Genomic DNA, 27,015 nt, shown 5'->3' with positions numbered 1-27,015 from the left:
TTTAAAGGAGCTACTCAAAACAGGTAAGTTTTACACAGCACCGGAGTTCAAAGAATCTAATAAAGGTTTCTAATAAAAAGGAATACAAGCATCGGGAATAGGAAATGATGACCTTCCGTACTGCATTCCTTTATATAAGGATCATGTAAGTCATGACCTGTGTTGCTTAAACCAAATATTTGTGTTTGTCTCCAGTGACTTTGCATTACCCAAACACGACAGGAGCATAATGAGTTGAATAAGATTAAGTCAAGGGTGTCAAACTCACTTTGTGAAAGGGACAAATTACATTTAATTATGGTCTGTGGGCTAAGTCTATAGAAGTCAAGGCCTTATGAAGTACTACTTACAATCTCATGGGCCAGGTCCTACCTACAGGCCAGGTTTCTGTCTCAGATTCAAAGACTAAGATCAGAGGGGACCATCATGATCATCTACTGACCTCCTGAACATTGCAGGCCACAGAACCTACCCACCCACTCCTGTAATAGACCCCTAACCTCTGGCTGAATTACTGAAGTCCTCAAAATATGACTGACAGACTTCAAGTTACAGAGACTCCATCATTTACACTCGTTTAAAACTGCAAGTGAACTTTGCCCCAGGCTGCAGAGGAAGGTGAAAAACCCCCGCGTCTCAGCCTTCATAAAGTTCAGGGCAATCACATTCCAGTACATACTTACCTCTGGAGCCAGAACAAAAGTTTGCATAAACTTCCTCATTGGTTGCCCGTTGTTAGACAGTTCCCCCATGACCTGCACCACTACACCATCACTCAAGGTCGCATGTGCATCAACATGACGAATCTTAGTGTGACATTCACTGAACTGTAGGGACATCACCTTCTTATGAATCTCCTAGAAATACAAATAAAGATCTAACTTTAAAACTAAGTACAACTAGAATTTAAACAGAGCTCATAAGACTAGTTATATTAATTATATGACCCTGAGCTAACCACTCCCTTCCAACTCAAAAGGAGATAAGGGAATTTACTAAATGCTATTGGCTGAAACAGAGGCTACAGCTTAAAAAAAGCTATTACTCAGGTTCTCCAGCAGCGTTAGCTGTGAATGAAAAAGCCCTGGTAAAGCTCATTTTTACCTAATTTTCCAGCTAAGTTGCTGAAGGAAGTAGATAAGATTTGCACTTTCCAAGGCCAACCAGTGAGTCAAATGATTCATTTGTTTGAAGAAAAAAGACACCCCATCACTCTTCCAAGGTATTTGTACAAGTCCCATCACAAAAGTATCTGAATACCATACACTCTATCCAGGAACCCAATGTACTATATGACATCTACTTTGTAATTACATAGTTCTCCTACCCAGAAGTGTGAAAGTACTGGACAAAAAAAGAAAGTGACCACACTCTGCCTGGGCTCACAACAGCACTCAGAGTTGGGAGTGTCAAGTCAACAGACATGTTCTCCCAGGAAGGCAGGAACAAAGGGGTGGGGTCGGGGGGGAAGCTTATTTTCTCAAGTTTTACTTAAATGTTTAATAACCAAAATAGAATAGCCACAAAGCCAATGGGAAAATCTAGAACCTGACAAGACAGTCCAGAAGTGTACAGAAACACGTGACTCAATCTTGAGTTATCTCTTTGGCCAGCAGATACATATACAGACATTTTGTACCCAATAGTTATAGTTCTAATGTCAGTCAAACATGGGTGAAGTCAAAGTCCTGCATAATGGTGCATGTCTGGATTGCAGAGATCTGGCACACTGCTGAATACATCCAGCAAAACACCAGTTCCCCTCCCAGAACTATATGTTTTAACTATAACTATGTAAGACGTCACTAACATACTTAATGCAATAAATATCCCTTTAGGAAAGCAAAACAGCAACACAATTTGCTACAGTTAATATTACAACAGATTTACAAAGACCAGTTGCAAAGAAGAATTAACCATCAGTGTAATTTTTAAGATACCAACTCCACTTCCATAATTACACATCCAATAGCAAAGAACAGTCTGACTCCGAATTAGCAGCAATATTAGGCTACCCCCTCTTAACATGGTCTAACATTAATACAGCTGTGGGGATGCTTTCCAAAGTTATGAAGTATGGGACCGATGTGCCTATATATAATTTTGATAGCGCTTTCGTAGCATCCAGGTTTAGTATTATACATGCATGTCAATAGCTTGCTTGCTTGACCTATTCTTTTCCATTCCTTTGTTTCCATCTCACAAAGCTGGGTTGATTCTCAGTCTCTCAATCTCATTTTCCTTTCAATGATGACATCTACGCACACATTTTTAGAAACACCAGGGCAGCACCTCACCTCTGTTGTGCTTGTCCTTAGAGCTTCTCCTAACAGTCATTCTGTACAGCATGATTGCCGAATGTGGCAGAGTCAGACACTGCCTGGGATGAAGGGCATTCCATGGAGATAGTAATGCTAAGGAGCAACTTTGCCCCAGGACAGCAAGCTTCCCTTACGGACCAGAAACTGTGAACTTAACTGAGCTCTTGATCCTCTCTCTGTTTTCTTTGTTAACAATTTTGAACCCCGTAACATTAAGTATGAACCATCTCCAATGACGGCCAATGGAGTCAAGACATTTAATAATTTACACTTTTCCTTATTCCCAGTCTACTTGGCCATTCTTAAAGGATTTCAATCACACTGTAGTATGGAAGATAACCGAGGGTTTGGCACTGCCTTCATCCTCCAAACTTTACATTGTAAGTATTACTGACGATGAAAGCGGGTACACATTGTCAGTAAAAGCTACTCTATGCATGGCACTTGGCAAGGTGAGGCCCAGAGACAGCAAGCCTACACCTTACTTCTGGAAATTCTTAACAGCCAGACTAGAACACAAGAGTAATCTCTCTGCCATCAGTAGCAATTGAGGAATGCTTCACGAAGCGGAACAGAAACAATGATGTACCAAACTATGCAATAATTCCACTCAGAGGAGAAAGACTTCTGCACTGTCCGAAACTGTGAAACCTGGAGAGCGGGAGATCAGGCAGATTGAGGTGTGCATGGCCACTTTGTTGCAGTATGAAGTTACATATAAATACCCAGTTACTGACTGGTTGAACAAATTCTCCCCATCACCACCACCGCACCTGAAACTCACAGGTACCCCTACGGCATTTTAAGACAATCACTGATAAATGATTAAGTATGAAGGATCCCATGAGCACATTCTGTACCTGTAGGCAACAGGTGCAACTGCAGTGGTGTTAATTTAAGCACTAATGAATACAAAGCTAAATAGTTTAGACAGTCCACAAGTCGTGTCCTCATTTACAATGACAAGTTTAAGAGTTGTAGTTCATCACTGTAGCTGCTCCACCAGTGATATAAATGGTGAAGGATGTAGTGGAGGACTCTGGTGTTTCTACATCACCTGCCTTAAGAGGTGTGACAACGATACAAATGCTAGAGTCCTGTCTCCACTACACCCTTCACCTATGCATAGCCACCACCTGTATGGATGAAAGGATCTGACTAGCAGTGACCAGGAAGGGAAGGAGAAACTAGGGAGAAGCTAAGACTGGCTAAGAAAAGGAGAGGTGAAGGGGCAAGGAAGGCTGGTTAGAGCACTGTGGAGTACACCGGACTCCTTCACAAGGCAACAGTGCTAAAAACTGCTGCAGAAAGACGCTTTCAAGGACTGCATCAGCTGATGCAATTGAATCCTTCCAGTAGGGCCTCAGGAAGGTACGATCTGAGCACTAGAAAGCAACCCACCAGAGCTTGTCCACAGAGGCCTTGTGGTGCTTTGCCTAGCATGTGGCCACCGCTCCAAGGAATCATGAAGGTTCTATGGGCAGGAGAGATCTGCAGAGGAGCAATGCCAGATGCAGGGCCTGATTCAGCAGGGAAGAGTTATTGTGACAACTCCTCCCCTTTGCAAGACTCTCTGAAAAAGCACAAGGACTTTCGCTTGTGGATAAGTAGATCTCAAGTACTGAACAACTGTCCAAGGAATGCCACCACCTCTACTCTGGCCTTGGGACAGATGTTAGAGTCAAATATCCTGGCTAGCAAGGAAAATTAGACCATCTTGGGAAGGAAACTTGGACACATTTTTCATGAAATAGGAAGAGATTACGCCACTGTGTAAGTCCCAACTTTCTAGGCTAAACAGCAGCCGATTTCCATGACAGGACTGTTTGCATGCAGTTTAGACAAGGGGTAAAAAGTAGTGAACACAAGAGATTAATGCAAAACAAATTATCTAGATGAAAATAATTAGTCGCGACTAATCAGTTTTAATCACACTGTTAAACAGAATACCAACTTACATTTATTATACATATTTTGGATGTTCTTCTACATTTTCAAATACATTGATTTCAATTACACAAACTACAAAGTGTACAATGCTCACTGTGTAAAAAAGTAATCAAAAATAATACACAGTGCAAATATTTGTAATAAAAAATAATAATTAGATCAATTAATTGCAGTTAATATGTGATTTAAAAAGTTAATTTGTTGTGAATTAAACGAGCGTCAATCACACCCAGGAGGCACCAGGCTCGGGGGACACTGCTGCGTGCCCTCACAGCAGAAGTGCCCTTCTCACACTGCCCGCTCCACTGCTGCCCCTGCCTCGTCTCCCCGCCATGGAGTCTCCCCTAGCCAAGATGCTGCAGACCAGGAGCCTGCCTCCTGTCTGCTGCACAGAGTGGGGGCAGGGAGGGCTGATGTTGGGGTGTCTCCCTACCTCAACGCGTGTACCCAGTCCCTGCTGAGCTGGGAGCCGGGGGAGATGCCCTGCTGCTGGCTGAAAAAGCGTTCGGGCTCCTGAGTGCTTTGTCTAAAGAGGCAGTGCTCCCCCAACACCAGCACTCCCACCCCCCCACGTTTAAATACATGGTATTCTATTATTAATAGTGTGATTAATTGCAACTCTTTTTAAGCTCGCAATTACTTTTTTTTTTTTAATAGTTTGACAGCCCTAGTAAAAAGCAGTGTCTTATTTTAAGGACCCTGGGAGAAGACAGCGGGGAAGCCTAAGAATGGGTGCCTGGACATCAAAAGAGCTAGAGCACCTCAAATCTATCTTGGAAAAAGCCAGTATGGAGGGAATAGTGGTTTTCTTTGCAGAGATGACAGACTCTGCAGCAAAAGGTAAAAAGAAGCCACCCTCCTACAAGTACAGAAAATTATCCTTTGTGGAAACAGAGGTGGTCAGGTCAGAGATGGCTAGTTGTGAAAGGAGGGAGTTTGGGGGAGAGGGGAGGGAAGGACAGAAGAATCCCTGGAATATACTTTCCCTGGTAATCACTGGCCGAAATCATTGGAGAACAGAGGCGGTCTACAAACTTAGTACATCTTTGCCACCCTGGGAATAAGGAAGTCTGAAAGCATAAAATCCTTACAACTTTCTGCCGAACCTACCACACAAGGGGAAAAGAGGGTAAGCATAAACTATCTCCCCCATCAATGATATGGAGAAAGTACCCTGTAGCCAGGCATCGGGTGCAATATCTGAGAACTGGGGCTCTGCCACTTGCTATGAAGAAGTCCATCAAGAGAGATGGGGATCAGGACGGTACTTTGCTGAAGGGCTCCTGCAGAGGATAGTGGTGAACCATTCCCCAAGACAGGAGTTTCCAGTGGAACCAGTCTATTTGGGCGATCACACAGCTGTAGGGCTTTGAAAGCACTCAGCTCTCTCTCTGCCCAGGAAAGAAAATATGCGATTCCTTCTGGAATAAATGCTCTGGGGTCCTAACTTGATTTAAAAAGGCCACCGAGGCCACCTTGTCTGACTTGATCGGTATCTGGCGGGGAGGAGACTCAAGCCAGTCCGATGGCCGACTGCCAAGATGTTGAAGTGGATATCTCCCTGAAAGAGGACAGCGCTCCCTGAATGGATGAATCAGAAACTCCTGTGTGGAGGCTGGCATCCTTGATGAACAGAGAGATGAACAGGGAACCCCTTCATGGTGTGGGATTTGTCCAGCCACCGAATGAGAGGTTACTTACTTGGATGAGGCAGGAGAATTAGGCACTTCAAACCCTCCTCCCACAAAACAGATTATAGCAGACACTACTAGAGGGATCGCAAATGGAATCTGATTCAGAGATCCCAAGTCTGACAGAATAAGAGCTCCGAGCAAGGCCGTCTGGGAGTGTGTCGGATAGCTCTTTTACCCATCAGTCAAGGTCACCGAATAGCAGTCTATACATTCCCAAAGCTTCCTGGAAGGTGTGAGCTGAAACAAGCCAGTTTTCCAGGTAGGGAATTTTGTGGACCCCTAACCTCCCACATCAACATACCTGCGTGAAAGATGAAGATAGTTCACCCATTTACCTACAGTGGTAACAGCCACGTCACAAAATGCATACAGTAAATAGAGGAGTAGTAGTAACAGCTAGCCAAAACAATTCAGACAAGTATGGATTTAACCTCATGCCATTATACAGTACATGAGAGAGATGGGAACTGATTCGTAATAGCTTGCTTATTGGACAAGAAAAGTATAATACAAGAAAAAACAAAACTGATTGGTTAAGACATTAGTATCACAGTCACTAGTCTTAAAATGAAGACTATGCAATTGATTTAGATACATACAGCTTGGCCATACACTGCTTCCTGGGGCTTCCCACTGGCATCCAGTCCACCATGGACATAAGAGGAATTCCTGCCATAAAACCTGCAAAAACAATGAAGCTTCAAGTTTAGGCTTCTGACAGTAAAATAAACCAATTTCAAAGTCACAGACACCATGTGTTTAAGTCCAGTGTAGTAGTGTTAGGCATGTTCTTGGTTGGTTTGTTTTTTAAATTCGTTTCTGTGGAAATGCTTCCATTTGTGCATTCGGCTGCTTCTATCACTCCTGAGTATTGGAAGAACAAGACCTACTTTCTACATCCTCCATCTTATTTACAATGACTACTGTGTTTCTAATGAGCCCGACCATACTTTGTTTGTTGGGTTTTTTTATAATTGTGGTTAAGTCCTATTGTCATTTGAGCTTGAAATGTGCCCAAGTTAGTGCTTCTCACTGACTGTGTTAGAGAAGGTCCAGTTAAGATTTCAGGCTACACTGATAAGGATCTAGTAAGGATATAAAAGAGGTTATCAACATTCTATAAATAGGTATTATCCTTCAAAGCTGCTGGGCAGGAAGAACCAATCTTTCATTGCTTCAGTCTATACAAACAGGTTGGCCAAGTTAAATCTACATTGAAACATTTGTTTGCAATTTTGCCCTTTGGCTTCCCCAGCACCAATGACCAGAAATGCACTGCAAAATTCAGAAACCCTTGATAACAAGATTTAAAGGAGCCACTATTCCAAGAAGCTCAAAAAGATGTAGGCTGAGATCAAACCGAAAAACATGGCAGGGGAATAGAAGTCAACTGACCAAAAATCAAATCTGAGTATCCATTCAAGGGAGATAAATGTTAGACCAGTTTCAGTTCAATCACCTTGTTCTTCTCTAGTTATAACAAATACAAGAACTATTTCCATCCCAAGATGGAACTTTAATTTTATATTAATTTGGATCACTGAAGTACAGAAAACTGGAGAAGTTAATGTTTCAGTTAATGAGGTACTGCACAACTGTAACAGGACTTAATGTAATGTTTCCATTCTAGTTCTGTTTAACTCACCCTAATTGTACAGAACTACTTAATTTTTCTACAAATTAAACAAACCACTCAAGTCAAATTCCAAATTAAGGTTGTTTGTACAATCTTAATTCTATTCCCTTCTGCATAAGCATTCCAGTAGTCTTTAATTCCAGGACCGCATAATTTATCAAATGCAATATATATTTCTTCTACAATTTTGTACAGATGTGTATCATCATAATCATTTTAAACTTCACCGGTTTATGATCTTTCAGTTTCAGCAATTAGAAAACACCGATTTACTCCAAATGCATACTTTTAACAGTATTAATTTTGGAAGTTACATTGCTAACTAGACGAGTGAAAAACTGAGTCTACATTAGCCGTGTGTTTTCCAGTGGTAAGTATTTCACAATGGTGTATTTGCAATAAGATATATTAATGGAATACCACTGGATAGCAATGTAGTCACTGAAAGGGATAAATAAAGCAACTGAATTTCAATCCCCTTATATATTTTTAAACAAAACAAAATAGTAATCTACATATGGAAAGTTACAGAATTGAATGTTACATACCCTCCACCCACTTTTCAAAGCACTAACTTTCTTCTGCTGCTAGTTGGATTGGGTCAGTTTAGTGCATGACAGAATTTACAAAGTTAATTTTAATTAGTCTTTCAAAGGTTGGAACATGTTATCCACCCAGCAGTTACTGCTGCACATTAGTTTTCACTTTTAACAAGTTATTAGAATTTTTGTTCACCAGTAAGAAATATGCTCCCCAGAATCAGGGGGGTAGCCATGTTAGTCTGAATCTGTAAAAAGCAACAGAGGGTCCTGTGGCACCTTTAAGACTAACAGAAGTATCGGGAGCATAAGCTGTGAGGTTCTTACCCATGAAAGCTTATGCTCCCAATACTTCTGTTAATCTTAAAGGTGCCACAGGACCCTCTGATGCTCCCCAGAGACACCCTAACCCACACTGTGCAAATTTCTGCTTTCCTACAGACTTCAGACTTTAACCTAGAGGGGTCAGAAAGATGAGACTCAGAAGTGTCCGCTCTAAAGGAGCATTTTTAATGTTGCAAACTAACTGAAGACAGAATTTTCTTGACTACTTTCTAGTAAATCTATCACGTTATTTTATATGGATTTGGACAAGAGACAGTATTATTCGCCATGCAAAACAGATTGAATCTTTGCATTAAGTATTGAGAGAAACATCTTACTTATGAGTTACTACTGTTGCTCCACTAGGCTAGCACTTTCCCCCACTACTACTTTATGTTATTCTTCTATTATACGTATGTGTGATTTATCAAGTATTTTTGATTAGAGTATTTTCAGGGACACTGGCATACATACACCAAATACTCTGATAAGACACTATCCATGCATATCTAAGGTTCAAGAAAAACAACTTGCTTTTCTGAAAATAATTATGCTGGATTTTCACTCCTGAAAATAGTGCCTCCAGGATAAACAACACACAAAAATTTCTTTAACTCTTAAGATTTGACCTTCTGAAGCTGCTGCAGGTCAGTCCAAGGGCTGTACCTTAATAAATATGCTCTAAAACTACATACTTTAGAAGCCTCAGAACACTCTAGTAAATTGTTTTCAGGAGTGAGAAATGAGCTATTCTACATTTGAAATTAAGAAAATAAAATTCTGAAGTACTTAAAGGTGAACAAAGGACATGCAATGGACACATAAGCACCTGTACAGCAGATTAGAGCAACTCATCATGCCTAACTCCCAATTCCAAGGGTAGCTACAGAGATGAGCAAATCATGCAAAACGTCCCAAACAGATCTAAATATTAACCCTCCATTAGCAAGTAGCTCAACCTCCTCACCAGGGGAAGTCATGGGAGATGTACATTTCTTGTTCATGTGGAACTATGAAATTCCCCCAGATCTTGGCCTTGCGGTCCCTGAACGTGCTGAGTGAAGAGCCCACTAAGGGGCAGATCTGATCATTCAGCGCTATCGACCAAGATAATAAGTTGAAGCTCCATCAGGGGAATAAATGTTTAGCTCCCATGTACACAAATCTACAATTTCCATCCATAACAGATCACAGAAGCTATAGCACCAGCAAAGCCACAGAAGTTCATCGATGATGGAACTCCCATTCAAACCACATAACCAACAAAGTTATCTGAACCAGCGCTCCTAGTTCCTGAAGAAGCTGGACTACTGGCTGAGTTTTTGCGGATGCCTACTGACAAGGATCTCTGGGGCTGCCCTGAAGCTTTTACTGGGGGGGAAAAAAGATTGTGAATGCTAATTGTCAAACTCCTCTCTAGTCACTGTGGAACTATTACGATTCCTTCAGATGGATGTCAAACATTGTCAAGCCCTTAAAACCACAGCCTCTATAGATGTAATAGTTCAGCTATAGATCAGGCAAACAGCACAGGGAGCACAGAAAAAATGCTTCAAGACATAGGCGCCGATTCCATGGGTGCTCCGGAGCTGAAGCACCCACAGAAAAAAATTTGAGCACCCATCAGCAGCTCCCACTGGCCCTGCCCCACTGCTCTAGCTTACCCCCGCCTCCTCCGCGAGCACGCCGCCGCATCCTGCTTCTCCCCCCTCCCTCCCAGGGCTTGCACCACGAAACAGCTGATTCGCGGGGCAGAGAGGGAGGGGGGAGGAAGGAGAATGCCACGCTGGGGGAAGAGGCGGGGCCGGGACGGGGATTTGGGGAAGGGATCCAATAGGGGCAGAGAGGGGGTGGAGTTAGGGCGGGGACTTTGGGGATGGGGTTGGAATGGTGGCAGGGCCGGCGCAGGGAAGGGGTGGGGCCAGGGGCAGGGAAAGGGTTGAGTCGGGGCAAGGAAAGGGGTGAGGGGGGCCTGGGCACTCACCGGCACCAGAGAAAGTTGGTGCCTATGCTTCAAGAGGAACTCTAACAGACACTAGTGTCCTCCACAAGAGGCCACATCCAAGTGTCCCAAGCTAAGAAAACTGGGTTAGCTTGTGGTTAGAGATCTCCACAATATCTTAAAGTGGTTCTGTTTCCCTGCAGAACTGTGCCAGTTCAGAGCAACAGCTGCGGGGAGACAGTCCAGCATTTTCACCAAGTGCTCAAAGGTGCAAGCTGTGCTCAGAATGCCACCTGTTGTAAGGAACTCTAGCTGCTGAAAATCCTGGAGCATTCCCAGGAGTTCATCAAGCCTGATGCGTTGGCAGTACCAGAAGGTCATTAAAAAAAAAATATACAAGGAGGCTTATAACTAATTATGCTTTACACTCTGGTTTGTTAAGGGCCCTTCCTTGATACAGAATCCTCAGTGTCAACAGCTCCTGCAGCCTGTCACCATGTACTAGCATCCAGGATAACCTGGAGAGCTGCTTCTCACAGCAGCAGCATATACTGAGTTTCTGTGACTAGAGTTGACAATTACCCACCACTGATCTCCCCCAAAGCACCAGACTTTTCACCAACATGCAAACAGTCTCAGCAATCAGCTCGGTTTATAGGGCAGTTACAGAGAACCAGGGGAGCAGAAGAACCTAAAAGAGAACAACAGGAACAGAATTAAAACAAATCAGGTGTCAATCTGAGAAAGGGCTAGACCAAAAACTTGAAGACTCAAACACCAACTCCAGAAAAGTGTTGAATTGCAGATTATAAACCCAAAAATCAAAACTACTGACTCTTCTACGCAAATGCTAATGCAGCAACCAATAAGAATAAGGACTGACTGGAGTTTGAATGAAGGACCGCCTAGTATCTTGCTTAAAGAGCAGCATGTGATCAGAGCTCCAGCTATATCGTTACATCTCTAGAGAGGGTAGCTTTCTGCAAGACTTTAAAAACTGACACCACCTACTAGCCCAAGGACTAGGCCTAAGAGCCAAAGTGAAGGAGATGTGACATCACACCCTTGCCCTAAAAAAACCCTTTACGTTGCAGAAGACATGAACAACTGTGCACGGTATTTAACTGTAATCGTGCATATCAAATTTATAAGAAATAACTTGAAAAATGTAACTTACTACACCTCTTGTTTTTGATGTAACTTTTCATTTTCTGGTTTCACTCCACTTTCTTACCTACAAGAGATTATAGTGTGTCTTTTCCCCATCTTGTCTTCAGTTTATTTCCTCTTCTTTCTTTCCTTCTGCCCCCTTACCCTTGCCCTCTTGTTAGACTTTTACCTCCCTTTCCCTTCTCCCAACTTCTGAATACCAATCTCTCTTCACTCACTCCCATTCACACACAGGACTTGGAAATTTTATCGGACACCTAAAAGTCAGTCCTAAAAGAAGAAGTACCGGTATGCACTTCTGGCCTAAAATACAAGTGCCAGAACACCGCTGCTGCTCCTCACAAAAAAGCGTCAAGAATGGTGTTGCATAGTGCGCTCACACAACTTGAGCCCTGCTGACTGTCAAGGTATAGCAACTATCAGACAAAAGAGTATTTATGGGGCTGCCCCACTGACCAGGTAAGAAACCAGCCCCCCGTTGCACCCCACTGTAAAAGGAATCTCAATCCCTTCTTCTAAGAGGATGATGTCCTGCAAGCTGCTTGGGGAGTCCGTTTCCATCTAGTGGGTGCCAAACATCCCAAGCCTCCCCCACATTCGCTTTGGACACTGCAAGTTGTCTACTGCAGTGTTTCCCAAATGGTGAGTCCTGACTCATCAGTGGGTCACGGGAAGGTTCTAGATGGGTCACAGGGCCCTAGACAAACACTTCTCTGGGCCTGGTGCAGAACAGAGGCCTCAGGGGGAGGGTTAGAAAGCACGCCTGCCCTGCACTCACCCCTCAGTGGTCGCTGGGCTCAGCTCCCCACCCAGGGCATTGTGACCTGGCATCCTGGTCAAATTCGAGTGATGCTGCAACACCGTGTGCCAGGTCGTAACGCCCGGAGCAGAGAGCTGGGTCCAGTGCGGCAGGACAGGAGCCACCACTGCAGGCTCTCTCTCTCTCCCCTCCCCTCCCTTCTGGAGGATTAGGCTTGCAGTGTCTGGGCAGAGGGTGACTGTGGATTATAAAACCACAATGCAGTTAGTGGATTGCGTTAGTTAAATGTTTGGGAACCAGTGGTCTACTGTTAGCTGTTATTACAGGAGGCAAGAGGGGTGTCTACCACTCCACCATTCCCCTCAACCTTCTGGTTGCCATGTGTGGGACCCTCCCTTAAGCTCCTCCCCAGAGGACAGCATCGGTGCTTGCCTCTGCTCATAGCGTTCAAGCAGGACCAGCAGGAAACAGCCAAATATCAGTTACAGGAGGTCTGCAAGGTTCTGAACAACAACAGTAAAACCAACAAGACCATGATCATTCTTGGCTTTGCTGCAGGGGCAGAGATACCGAAACTCTTTGCAGACTGAGAACATAGCATTGCCTCTATTTCTATTCTTTGCATTCAGAGGTTCCTCAGAAGCTAGTAACATCTGCTTGGGAAAGCTCCCTACTGAACATACTGGAGAACTTCCCCAGCTCTAATGTTATATTGAGCTCAGACTCTCCTTCCGCACAGGGACAGAGGAGCTCCAGAATGCCAGAAACTCCCGGAGGTGCACAGCAAAAATGCTGCACCTCAGGAGGCTTGCAGGCACGAACTGCTCCTCCAATACATCTACACGGGGTATCCTCCTTCCCCCCGGCATCAGATTTGTGGAGCTGTGCCATGCCCCGAGCTTGACAGTTATTGACTCCCCAACCAGGTCCCAGCAGTATTTGCTGTACCATGCATGAAGCCTGCTGGATCTCAGCTCCAGTCTGAGGAGTGAGACACAGGCAGAACCTGCATTTGCAACAACATCTATCCCTGCCCCTGAACTGACAGACACATTTTTAAGTTGACCTGACTTGAGGTTTAGGTCACTTTAAAATTTTACCTTTACACAGAAATGCTGCTTCCAACTTCTGTTACATAGGAAGTATGTATGGTTCAGAGCAACTTTGGACACACCACAGAACAGAAACTAAGTCTAATAACTCATTTAGGTTTTGAAGCTGGACAGCAGATGAGCTCAGGGGCAGTTCAGTGATTTAATTTAGGTAGGTATTGCAGATAGCTTCCCCCTCTGCTTTGGGCAAAAAAGCATTACATAAGATCAAAATTTTAAATGGTCATTTTGAGGGAACTGTAACTTGGGAATTTCTTGACCAAATGAGCCCAGATATGCACCACCAACTCTACCCAAGCTCTCAAATGACAGCAAATTTTCAGGCATTTGAATTTTAGAACACTCAACGTCTCTAAAGAGAAAGTTTCACTCAACCTTAAACATGATGCTAAGCGGGCTGACTCTTACGTTCGGAAATATACTCATCACCATACAACTACTGAAACAGTTTCTGAAGGCAAGAAACACTTAATCAAATTTAAAAGTGTACAATGAAGTTAACTGTACAACGATGGGAACTGTAAAAGGAGAATGCAGGTGGGTAGGATTGATCCATTAACGTTCACTAGTATATTGGAAACAAATCCCGGACTAGCAACATTTATCTCATCTCTAGTAAGGATTCAGACAAATACAGTAAAAACTGTTCTAAATCGACACTTCCCCAACTGCAGAGCTCTATAAACCGGCATTTCTGATCTTAATTGAAATGCTGGTTTATAGTCTGGTTGGTGCGGGGCCGGCAGGGGACTGGGGCAAGGTAGGGGTGTAAAAGCGGTTTTATCCGGCATGTTGGGAGAATGGGAGATGCTGGTTAACTAAGAGGGAGGGAGTTTGGGTGCGGGGTTGGGCCACGGGAGGGGCTGTGGAGCACGGGCTCTGGGAGGGAGTTTGGGTGCAGGATGGGATGCCCTGCAAGCCGTGACCTGTTCCAGATTCCAGCTGCTCCTAGGCAGAGGTGCAGCAGGCGGCTCTGCATGCTGCCACCACCCCCACCCACCCCCCATTGGCTGGAAACCGCAGCCAGTGGGAGCTGCAGGGGCGGCACCTGCAGGCAGAGGCAGCAGGGACAGCCACCAGCCCCACCTCCGCCTAGGAGCAGCCAGAGCCCAGGACAGGTCGTCACTTGTGGGGAGCCGCCACAGATGAGTGGCCCCTAGATCCAGCACCCCCTCCTGTGCCCCAAACCCCTTCCCCGCGGCCCCCCTGCACCCAAACTCCCTCCCAGAGCCCACGTTCCACAGCCCCTCCCGTGGCCCAACCCCACACCCAAACTCCCTCCCTCCTAGTTAACGGCACCTCCCATTCCCCCAACATGCTGGATAAAACAGCTTTTACTGTACTTCTCATGGGAGTTTCTCAGTCAACATAAAGCTTAGTTAACTATAACTTTTAGCTCTCTTGGTAGGTACTATGTCTGATTGAGTCATTTTGTTGTTGTTTTACAGATTTTTTTTTTAAACCTTTCTCTACCTTGTTGTCATGTGAATAATGCTACATAAACTCAGAAAACTAACTATACAGGGGAAGACAATGAAACTGACTGCACCATGCCATGAAATGTACAAAGTAAATTTAGCAAAAAAATATTTATTGTAATCTTTCAGTTATGCAGGCCTTAGCGGGTACGAAAGTCTCAGACAGCAATAGGATTTTCTAGTTGTGTCCAGCTAACATTAGCGAGATGAACCCCTACACTACCTGGACACTGGAAGCTTGATTTTTGCCTAGGAGTTCAGGGGTTGTCTTATTACATCACCTTACTTCAGTTTTAAGAAATTCATCTAGAATTCTACTTTACAAGGATAATTTGCTCCATCTGCATTTGTGCATATGTAAAAAAAACCCCAAATGAACATACAGTATATATATCTGCCTGAATAGCTATATAGAATGACACACTCAAATAAAGCACACAAGTTTTATAAAATAGCAGCTTTCAGTATAGCTTCAATTACCTACCTTTCAAATGATATGGGGAATAATTTTCAACTCCCCCACCCAGCCCCAAGAGTTCTTAAATTTAGATTAAAATAAATGTATTTTACATTCATCCAAAAATACAATCTGCTTCTTATATTCAAGAATACATCAATTAATTTACATATAAAAAGATTACCTGTGCAAGAAGTCAGGAGCTTTGTTTAGCAAAGTGTAGTACTGCCTCACGAACTCCCGCCCTACAAGCAGGGGACTTGGCTTCTCCATCACCATTTCTTTGGTACAGAGTGTCAAATGCTGTAATTAGAGAAAAATTAATAAATTACTTTAAAAGCAACCCTGCAATTTAATATATCCATCCATTCATCCCCTCACATGGATTTTTATGAAATCCTATGTAAAACAGGAATCACTGTTTGGTAAGAAACTACTACACCAACATGTACTCTCAGACTTAAAGATACTTGAGTAACTCAAGACTTCTGTAGTTCAATCATTCATTATCTTGATAAATTGATCTCATTTTCAAGATCTCAAAGTAATTAGCAAGCACAATAGTTTCAGTGGAGACAGACAAGAGGCAAGCTACACTTGTTAAATCATTTAAATAAATACAACAAAATTATCCAAAATACTGGCGATTACAATTATTTTACCCTTTATTAGCAAGAGGTTAATTAAAGTCATTAAAACAAAAGTTTCAAATGAAAGATTATGTTAGTTACTTATGTCCTTTGGTCTTTTTATCTTTCAACAGCAGTACTTGCACTCAAGCAGAAAAACTTACTAAGAGGGGCTCACCACCTTTAATACCGTAAACTTATCTACCTTGTAAGTCTGCTTTTCCAAAAGCAATTATCCTTCAACACAAGTCATGGGAGAAATTCCTTCGCTGTCAGAATTATCTGACGTTTCAAGGTACCTGTCTGGAGGTTCAGCAGCTTTGCTTTAACGACCATGCTCTAACCTCAGATGGCTCTGAATTTTCCAGCCCAGTTCCTTTCAAGAGTAGGAACTCAAACTTGGGTACATTTGGCCCAATCAAGTAAGAAACATCCTGTAAGATCCCAAAACTTGGGGAGTGGGAGAATTTCAAATTTCTCTGCTTCAGAAGCAGGCTCTGAAAGAAAGAAGAATACAGCAGAATTCCTCCACAGATAGTCAATCTAAGGAGAAGAACTACACAAGTATCTGTGGCAACGGTGCCTAAGACCATGATTGAAAAGCGTCTTGAACACTAGCAGACTATTCCCTGGTCTACCAGAACTCTGAAAGCCCTTGAAGTGCATGTGACTGTCCCAATTCCCAGAAACTAAACATGCACAGTTTCTGCTCTGGACAAAACATTTCCTGTGTTTTTCCTACATGAACTCCCTTAACAGGCTATATGGTTATCCTACTAGAATCAACTTTGGAAAATCTGTTGCGAGCACAGTTCCTGAATTGTCACTGGACCAAAGAAGTCTTGAGATTATCTGTTCTCAGATACAGAGGGCATTTGTCTCCACCAAAATCTGAAGGGGCCAATGAAATTCTCATGTGGAGATTACTAAACACAAGCCACCACTATTGTATCAGTATTGACACCACTTTGGTCTCCACATCCCTCCTACATAGGTGTCCCTAATGAGCAAATATGTCCCTATCTCCCCAGAAGACCAAGCATTAAACACACTGAAGTGGTACTTTCATAAGAAAGTGGTTGTGAAACCAGAACTCCAACAATTCCTAAAAGACACTTTAGCTTGCTACCCAAAGAAATTGGAGGTGTGAGAAATGCAAGGGCTGCAGGAGGAGCTAACACTGAGAAATGCAAAGGCAAAACACGGCATGACTTGGCGCATGGCAACAGGTCTGGAGACCAACAGACGTACAACAAAACAAACAACGGAAACCTGCTGGATACTTCAGTCACTTGTAAAGCCTGTCCTGCCCCACAGAGTCTCCAATGCCCAACTAATGCTAATGTCTCTGAGTCAAGCTTGTAGTGATGCATCAATACCATTGCCTCTCAGCAAGTCACTGACACTCTATCAGAGAATTAGCACTCAGGAAAAAGGTGGATGGAGAAAGCAACATTATACTCCTTGTGCTGGCATGTTAGCGGGAAGGAAGCTGGCACTGCAATGCATTCCAGCCCAACTCTGCCCAATCCCAGACATCTCAACAGGAGAGGGAAAGTTTTCTCATCACACCAATGTAGCAAATGAAACTATTCGTACACAAGCCCTCAGCTTCGTCACCTTGATATATCAGCACAGGGGACAAAAACCCCTGTATGTCTCAGAACCCTGCTGCCATGCCCACCACATCACTCCACTCCAATGCTATCCTGGCACACCAGGGGGATGAGAAAGCTACAATTCCTGACATGTAAGCAGAAGGGAGGGAGCTGGCTCCTAGATTCTATAATCCCACTGGCACACCTCCACAGAGAAAGAAGCCACTGCACAGACAACCCCTGCAGTGACCATGGCATGTCAGGGAAGCAAAGGAACCAGCCGTCTCTTTGCTCTGCCATTCCCTTAGTGCACCAGAATGGAAGGTATTGTCTAGGGTGAGGTCCCCTGTCATCTGAGCTCTGCATTCTCTCAGCCCAAAAGCACAGATGAGAACTGGGTGCTCCAAGAAGTGCCTCACACTGTCATACTCCTCAACAGTATAGAATGGCCTTGGTCAGTTGCGCCAGCCCACCAGGTCAACAGCCCCCCCATGCCACCCTCTCAGAATACCATGTCACGGGGTGGCAGGTTTGTAAATCCAGACTAAGAGCAGCATAGCCTCCATTTTATCCAGATGGCACCATCTAACTCTCAGAAGGCACATGAGTTTCCAGGCGCGCCTCTGAAACTCAGACATTGGCATAAAACCTCTTCCTGAAATACACCTGATCTCAGCTTCTAGATGACCCAGTGCCTGCTTTCCAATGACAATCAGTGTGAAGTGTCTCAGAAAGAGCCATGGCACAAGACACCATTACACTTCCACAAGGCTCTGGAGCCTCACATCTACACTCCCATGGATGCAATGGTAGGATATGCGGATATCACCAGTCTTGTTAGATGCTAGCTGCCTTCCTCACATCAGTGTGCTTGTCTTACAATGAGGCACTGACTAGAACAGAGTACAAGCACATGACCCTTTCTGCTTTGGAAAGGGCCGTACTCCATGTGCCATAGCACTAATTTTCAAGTCCTGAGCTAACTGCAACTGAACTGCCATCTACTGAAGCACTGTGAGAAGTCCAATCAGAAGAGAGCCAACCTGATCAATTGATTTTGCCCAGACAGAGACTCAAAGCTAAGTCAGAAGTGCAGCTGAACAGTCATCAATAATCCCAGGTTCAGCAACAACAGGGAACCTACAAAAGCGAAACAAAATATTTGTCAGCCATTGAAGTCTCCGGCAGTTTAGCTCAGTGAAGCATCAAACAAGAATCAAACACAGAGTTCCAAGCCAAGTGTCAATGCCAAGGACTGCTAGCTATTAAAACGGACTAAAAAAAGTCATACTTGAGGCAGTAGCTTAAAAAAAAAAAAAGCAAAGCTCTAAGATAAACAGCTGGTACAGGGCTGAACCTAAAATACCTAAATCAGTTAAAACTGAGCTAATGAGCCAAAGAGACAGAACGGTATGCTCAATTACCACCGAAAATGTAAGATTCCAAACAGGACATACAGCAATAAACTGCATCAGTTGGAACTGCTGGATGCGCCAATAAGGAGCTCTTGATAACCACATATAAAAAGGAACTGCCTGGAACATTCTGGGGCCTCAGTGCTCAGTAAGGCAGGGCCCTCAAGTAGGCCTACACATTCCTGAGGGGGTATGTATGTGGGAGGGGTGTCTAATGGATTTGGGAGCTCCCCAGCTTGACTCACAATGATAACGCGACACAGAAGTAAAAATCCTCCACAGACAATTTCAGAAATGCAAGGAGCTCCTTTCATGCTAAAGGAGGGGACACAAAGTGTGTTTTCATCATCGTGTGTTTTTTTTTTTTTTAAAGTTACTGTAGGACAAGTACAGTCAATGGAAACCACTCAATCTAAAGTTTGTACAGGATTTATAAGAACCAGCCCTATGTTCTCAGGTAAAGCAAAGGCTTTCGTATGCCATAGACAAACACAAGAGAAATACCTTCAGTACAAAATAAAGCAATATTAGGTTTGCCCACAGGAACACAATGCAATACTGGATCAGACTAGTGAATCATGTAGCCTAAAATCCCATGGCTTACAGTGGAAAGCACCAGCTCTTTGAGGGGGAAGATTCATGAAACCCTGCAGAAGGTATATCTTTACTATACTCTGAATACTCATATTAACCATAAGGAAGTCCAGTCTTACTTGAATCCTGCTGCACTCAACCTCAATTATATACTGTAGCACTAAGTACAAGTAATGCATTGTGAGAGAAGTGTTTCCTTTTATCATTTTCAATTTACTCCTTTTCAATCTCATCTCATTCTTCTTCTATTACAACAAAGGATGAATAGAACTTACTGTTCTACTTTCACCATATACACCTCTACCTCGATATAATGCTGTCCTCGGGAGCCAAAAAAATCTTACCGCATTACAGGTATTATATTGAACTTGCTTTGATCCATCGGCGTGCGCAGCCCCGCCCCGCCGGAGCACTGCTTTACCACGTTATAGCCGAATTCGTGTTATATCGGGGTAGAGGTGTATTTTTTCTTCCCTTATGTCCCCTTTTTAAAGCAAGCAATCCCACTCTTCTCAGTTTCTTCATATAAGAGTTTGTCTATGCTTGTGATCACTACTGTGACCATTCTCTGAACACACTATTTCCGCTACTCCCTTTGAAATGGGGAAAAGAGCTGAAGAGCTGAGTGTAACATTGATTTATATCATGTTATCACAGTAAAAGCTGGGTGATCCATGGGGCCCTACCAAATTCACAGTCCATTTCGGTCAATGTCATGGTCACACACTGGTGTAATTGTAGGGGTCCTGACCCAAAAAGCAGTTGTGGGTAGGTTGCAAGGTTGTTGTGTGTGTGTGTGTGGGGGGGGGGGGGTTGTGGTACTGCTACCCTTACTTCTGTGCTGCTGCTGCTGATAGCACTGCCTTCAGAGCTGGGCAGCTAGAGAGTGGTGGCTGCTGGCCAGGAGCCCAGCTCTGAAGGCAGAGCCTCCGCCAGCAGCAGTGCAGAAGTGAGGATGGCATGGTATGGTATGGTATTGCCACCCTTACTTCTGCGCTGCTGCTGGCAGGGCACCACCTTCAAAGCTGGGTGCCTGGCAACCAGCCACTGCTCTCCAGCCACCCAGCTTTCAAGGCAGCGCAGAAGGGTGACAATAGGGCAGCCCCCCTAAAATAGCCTTGCGACCCCCCTGTAACTCCCTTTTGGGTCAGGACCCCCAATTTGAAAAATGCTGGTCTCATCCGTGCAATCTGTATAGTATAGGGTAAAAGCACTCAAAAGACCAGATTTCATGTTGGGATATTTTACGGTCCATTGCATGTTTTTTATGGCCATGAATTTGGTAGGGCCCTAGTTATCCGGTACTTTACCAACCAGAAAGCTCTATAAACCGGCATTTCGGGAAATGTGCGAGATGCACGTGCTGGGAGGCAGTTTGGGTGTGGGAGGGGTTTTGGGCATGGGAGGGGTATCGGGATGCCAGATCCAGGCAGCACTCATCTTGGGAGGCTCCCTGCAAGCAGCGACATGTCCCTGCTGCTCCTACGTGGAGGTATGGCGAGGCAGTTCTGTGAGCTGCCTCTACTCGCAGGCGCCGCCCCTGCAGCTCCCACTGGCCGCAGTCAATGCTCCTAGGCAGAGGAACCACCACAGCGGCTCCATGCGCTGCCTCCACCCCGAGTGCTGGCTCCGCAGCTCCCATTGGCCAGGGACCACGATCAATGGGAGCTGCGAGGGAGGTACCTGCAGGCGGAGGCAGCTCACACTGAGCATTCTTTGCCACAGGTGCTTGGCTAGCTAGTTCTTGTTCACATACCCAGGGTCTACTGACCACCATATGTGGTGTCAGGAAGGAATTTTCTCCCAGTTGACCGTGGGGGATTTTCACCTTCCTCTGCAGTGTGTGGGTGCAAGTCCCTTGCCGGGATTATCTGGGTAGAACTCATTCATTTCCCTGACATTGCAGGGGCTGCCTCAAGCACTGGAACACCTCAGTCCCTCCTGTTCTCTGCCTGGTGCAGATAGTAGTCTAGTCTCCAGCAGGCTGTAATGCTTTGGTCTCCTTTCAGGTGTTGGGTTTAGTGACTGGTGCAGATGGCCTGTGATATCAGGCTAAATGATCTAGCGGTCCCTTCTGGCCATAACTCCATGATTATGACTCATGCTGTAAATGGATACACAACTGGCATGCTGAATGAAGTTACGCAGCACTAGGCATTATCTTTATTACGTATAAGAAAATTTTTTTATAACTGATTAAATCTAATTCTTTCACTAAAATCAGTTCCAGGTGGAACTATAAAGGTAGCAGTGCTATGTTTGATAAAAAATGCCAAATTGCTATAATCATTAAGGGCTGCGCAGCCAAAAAGTTAATAGATCTGGATGTCACTTGATGAGCAAATTTCATATAAATCAAAGTTGCCTTTAAAATATTTCAATATTTGATCCTTCTTTCAGGTTATTCCAGTAAATGTGTATAAACAAAATTGTGAAAGATGTCATGTCTGAGATAAGCCATCAGTAAGGTACTTCAGAGATCAGCACTGGGCTGTTGTGCTTGTGTAGAGAAGTAAAGTTTGCAAACAAGACCAAAAATTGTAAGTCTCTTTAGTGACATATAAATCTCAGAAAGATTTAAACACCTCAGGGCAGTGATCTATAAAACAGGTGATTAGCCCAATGTGACCTATGTAGAGTCATTTATGGTAGGACTAAAGATTCAAAGACCAGGTGTGTATCTGGATAGACATCACAAATGTACTGAACCCTGGTGATGCCTCATGTGAAGGACTGTATCCATTGATGGTGTTACTGAAACGGAGAGGCACAAATTATGAAAGAGGTTCAGAAAAGTGCAACTAAAAGTAAAAAATATGGCCTGTCTTACCACAGACATAACAGACAGATAAGCCTGTATGCTTTGGAGAAGATGGTTACTACAGGAAAATCTTGTCATTTGTTTCTATGAAGAAAACGTTGGTCACACCAATATTTTGTGACATACAAAGACTAGTACTAAAGCATTGTCCTTCGTACCCACAATTTCATCACCAGAGCTCCAACAAATGAAGTACTCTTAATAAGGACTGCTAGCGCAATACAGCCATTAAGCACCACAGTCCAGCTTTGATATAGAACAGCAATGCTCTACTCTGGCTCTATAGACACGCGTAGCTGTGCATGGACCACCTGCACCAGGCTTTTGATGTGCACTTCACTCAGTACCAGGTTCCAAGCCTGTTACAATAGATGCATACTCCATAATGCAGTGTGGAATGGAAAAGGAGATGCTAGGATCCCTTGAAAGCAGAAATGAAGTGTTCCTCCTAATGTTAACCGGGTGGGAAACAGAGTGATATTCTCCTCAAAGTACTATAAAAAATGCAGATGTTTTACAACCGTCAAATATCAAAGGTGTTCATTGTAACAGATTAATTGAATCTCAATCCAGACAGTATGGGAGGGAGGTAAATCTCCCACAGATGAGATCAATGGAAGCACGCAAACTGGATCTACCTCCATTTTGGATAGCCAGCCCTCTCTCTAAAAGATTCCTTCATTTTAAAGCTTACTACTCCCCACTTCAACATAGCCTAGATTGGCTGACTTTCATGGCACACTGCAAAGTGTATCTGCTTACTCAACCTTCCGGAGGTGTTGCAGGGAGCAGCTTGATGGGACTGTATGGTTGTGGGGCAAGAGTTTTCTGGGGAGCTACTGGTGGATTAACCTGCATGATCAGGCCCTAAGGCAACAGATGCTTAATAAGTACCATTGAAGTCAACGGGACTATTCACATATCTAAGTTCTTGCAGAATTGGCGGCTCGTAAGTATGTCACAGGCACCTAGAGTAATAAATACCATTTTACAAGTTTCACCATATATTTCTAACAATGCTAATCTCACCACAGCTCCATTCAATGACCCAAGTGGCTCTTCATTTGTGAAAAACTGAATGCCATTGGTAGAGAGAGTTGCTAATGGAGTTCAGGTACAATACAGTACAATTAAAGCAAACAGACAGTAGTTTAAAACTTCAGGTCAGGGACTTGTCTCCTCAGTATAAACACCCTGTAAGCGGAGATACTATACTGTTAGTCTGAAGACTCATCTATGAATGGACAAATATTTCATCCACATAAATGATACTGGATAAGCAGAATAGAAAACTTGCTGGACAAGAGATGCAAAAAAAGCTGACCTTTCAAGAGAGGGAGCATTTTACTCTGAATATGCACAAAACATTCACACTTCTAAACCTGTACAGGGTGACCAGGGAGGACCTTTTCTAATCCACATAGGTATTTGTCAATTTCAGTGTTAAATCTGGTGTAATAAACAGGGGACATACCCTTTGATCCCAATGTAACACAAGGATCAACAGAGCTCCTGGAAGGAACAGAGGAGAACATGGCAAATTTGTTTAAAAAGAAGCTGGCCCATCCACCACCCCATTCACACTCTGATGTTACCTTTACTGCTGCTCCCTAAATGAACAAAGCAGAGACTCAAGGAGGGGGAAAATAAAGTGAGGGGGCAGCTCTCTCCCACTGAGTCTAGCACTGACCTGTTGCCTACCCCTCTAGTCTTTCAGTTAGAAAGACAAATAGGTGGAGTTTGAAATATTTTCTATGCAATTAACAGCCACAAAGATTCAAAGCCATGCAGAAGGCCACACCAGGAAGTTCAAGAGACAATGCCATGTTGAATAACTCAGCTTCGCTCCCAGCAAGGGCAGAGTATGCTGAGATTCCTATTCAGGTGCGCTCTCTGGCATCAGCTCATGAGTTTTATCTTCTCTACCAACCGCTCTCTTATTTGCATCCTAAATACTTCCACGTATGCCAACTAATACCTCCTCCTCCTTGATGTATAATCCTTTCTGCTACTTGGAGACCGCCCTCCCTCCCCCTATTCCTGCCCCACTGTCACTTTATAACCCTTTCACACGCAAACGACACATCTGAGAAAAATCTTTCCTCAAACCAAGCCGAGCAGTACCCTTTTATTGTATTCTCCTGGCAGCTCTCCAGTCTGTCACTTTTTCCAAGAGTGGCACTCAAAACTGAGTATTAAAGAGGTGATCGGAAATGAAACCGAAAAACTAGCACCTGCCTACTTTGGGATCGCCCTGCATACACTGCCTAAAACTACCTTGACCTTTTTCCTGCTCCATTCGGTTTAATGGGCACAGAACCGTAAACCAAGCATGCTGAGCGGAGATATTCGGGGACAGTTGTTTTAGCTGAAGCCTGCAGGAAGGCTGTTCCCGAGGTCAGGACCTGTAGAAGAAAAGGGTCTGACACAGCCATGTTGGAGGTGGGCCCAGGGTTAGAGAGAGGGAGAGAGCAGCATATCCAGGCAGGGGGTTAGGAACAGGGCAGTTGGTTTTGAACCAACCCCAGCAGAGCGGAGGACGAGGAGGAACAGGGCTGCACGTGTGAGGAGGGGGCAGCAGCACCGCCCAGGCGGGAGGGCGAGGGGAGGCACTGCCGGGCCGGGGAGGCGCGATGCCCCCGGGTAGCAGGCAGCTCTGCCGGCCACGGGAAGGGGCAGGCGAGCCGGGGTATGGAGCAACCCCCATCTGACCCAGCCCGCGGGCCACCGCCCCTCCTACGCCCGCCGGCGGCTCCAGCCGCCCGATGCGCAGCGGGCTCCGCCGGGGCAGGGGAGGAGCCGCCCCGCGGCTGCGGCCCAACGGGGAAACGCGCCGCCCGGGCCGGCTCGCAGGGCCTCGGCCCCCCGCCGCCGCACAGCCCCGCCTCACGCCGGCGGAGCGCGGCCGTTTGGCCGGAAGCCGCCCCCCCTGCCCCGGGGCGGCAGCCGGGCCCCGTCCCGCCCCGTCCCGCACTCACCTAGGGCAGGGCTCGCGGCAGGGCGCTCCCCGGGGCCTGGACGGGTCTGCGCGCGGGGCGCGCGGGCGGCGCGGCCTCTCCCGCTGGGTCCCAAGGGGAGGTGGGTGCGGCGGAGGCGGGGGCCGGGCTCGGTCACGGCGCAGCCTGGGGAGAGGGGCAGCGGCGCGGGCTCCGGGCTCTCGCTTCGCGTCTCCCTTATTGTCTCGCCCCTGCGCCCTGCATTCCAGGGCAGGAACCCCCGTCACCAGCCTCCGCCAATCAACGGCGCGCTCGTTGTGACGGCTATGGAACGTTCACTTCCCGCCGAACCGCACGCGGGGTTTAACTGCAGCGACCCGCTTCCGCCCGCGTGACGCAGAGCGGCGGGCGCGCGCGCGCTCGACCCTCACTGCCCCGCGACCTAGCACGGGCGCCGAGGATCCTTCCAGCCCAACCAGCAGGGGCTTCGCAGCCCTGGGCAACGGCACGCGCTGCACGGATCGTTCCAAGCCAATGAGAGGGGGGCTTCTCAGCCCTGGGCAGACACAAGCGGTGTTCCAACCCAATGGGCCCGGCAACAAGGGTGGGGAGGGGGCTTTGCACTCCCAGGCAGTGCTCTGAGCTATGGGGTAGTGCCAGTCCCCTGGGCAGAGGCACTAGACTGGTGGAGATGGGAATTGGCAAAGCAGTAGGCAGTTGCCCTACCTGTAAAGGGGAGGGGGGGTAGCTCCGGGCTTGGGGGAGGCATTTGCAGTCTTGTGGCCAAGGGTGACCCGCTGAATGTCGATGCAGGTGCAACACACACAACAAAACCCAGTACCTGTGTTTGCGAAATGGCAATTCTTTACCTAATTAAAAAAAATGATTTTGCAAACTAGATTCAGCTTTGAAACCAGTGATGTATTTGTGAAATTGCTTTTGGGGAAGGGGGGCTGAGGGAAAAGGTCTTGCCAAGGCAGAACAAGGTAAATAGTGAGTCAGGATCTGTTTATATAATAATTTAAACCACAGAAACATAAAGAGAGGAACCAGGAAACAGTATATCCCCTGGGGATAGGAAGCAATTGTTCAAGAAGCAGCTAGCTGTTTGCCAAGAACATAATGCTTCACAAAGGGCATTGCATTTTCCAGTTTACACTAGACTAGGCTCTTCTAATGCATCCATCACCAGAGTATTTAGGTGCCAAATACAAATTTATCTACAAAGGACCCTGTTCTTCCTCCACTTCTTGGTCCAGCTGCTGGTGGTTAGAAAAATATATTCCCCAGCAACAATCTTTCCATTAGAAAACGTATGTAAGTTATCAGAAGGAAAAATTGGGTTTGGTGTCATGCACTGAAAACATGCATATTCATTCTGACCTGTTGTGAGCAATTCCACTGTTAAAAGCGCTCATCCAAAAGCCAGATGGTCCCTGTCAGCTTGTAGCAGGCCTCTGCACAGGAATTGTAACTAACTTCAGTATTTTTCATTGGTTCTGTTATTTTCTTCACAGCAAAAAACAGCTATCAAGATACCAATCACAATGTAAAATCTTTGTAAAGACCAGGCAACATAGCCAGTCTAGGTGAACTCTCAATGGGAGGGGCAGAGGTAGGCTTTTTCTCAACTATCTAT

General features: G+C 45.2%; 1 protein-coding gene across 2 annotated transcripts in view; it reads right to left on the bottom strand.

Moving 5' to 3' along the window:
• The window catches only part of G3BP2 (G3BP stress granule assembly factor 2), a 44,578-nt gene extending 18,901 nt beyond the window's left edge, over positions 1-25,677 (bottom strand). For both annotated transcript variants that reach the window (XM_034771558.1, XM_034771560.1), the window contains exons 1-4: positions 25,419-25,677; positions 15,568-15,686; positions 6,565-6,646; positions 684-857 (exon numbers count right to left, since the gene is read on the bottom strand). In XM_034771558.1, coding sequence (XP_034627449.1) covers positions 684-857; positions 6,565-6,646; positions 15,568-15,662 — 351 coding nt within the window. In that variant the 5' untranslated portion in view covers positions 15,663-15,686; positions 25,419-25,677. The remainder of the gene's footprint in view (positions 1-683; positions 858-6,564; positions 6,647-15,567; positions 15,687-25,418) is intronic.
• Between the last annotated feature and the right edge of the window lie 1,338 nt (positions 25,678-27,015).

The sequence above is a fragment of the Trachemys scripta genome, chromosome 5, assembly GCF_013100865.1.
Source record: "Trachemys scripta elegans isolate TJP31775 chromosome 5, CAS_Tse_1.0, whole genome shotgun sequence".
In the NCBI taxonomy this organism is placed as follows: Eukaryota; Metazoa; Chordata; order Testudines; family Emydidae; genus Trachemys; species Trachemys scripta.
The sequence above is the reverse complement of the archived record's forward strand: the minus strand, read 5'-3'. Positions and strand labels throughout refer to the sequence as shown.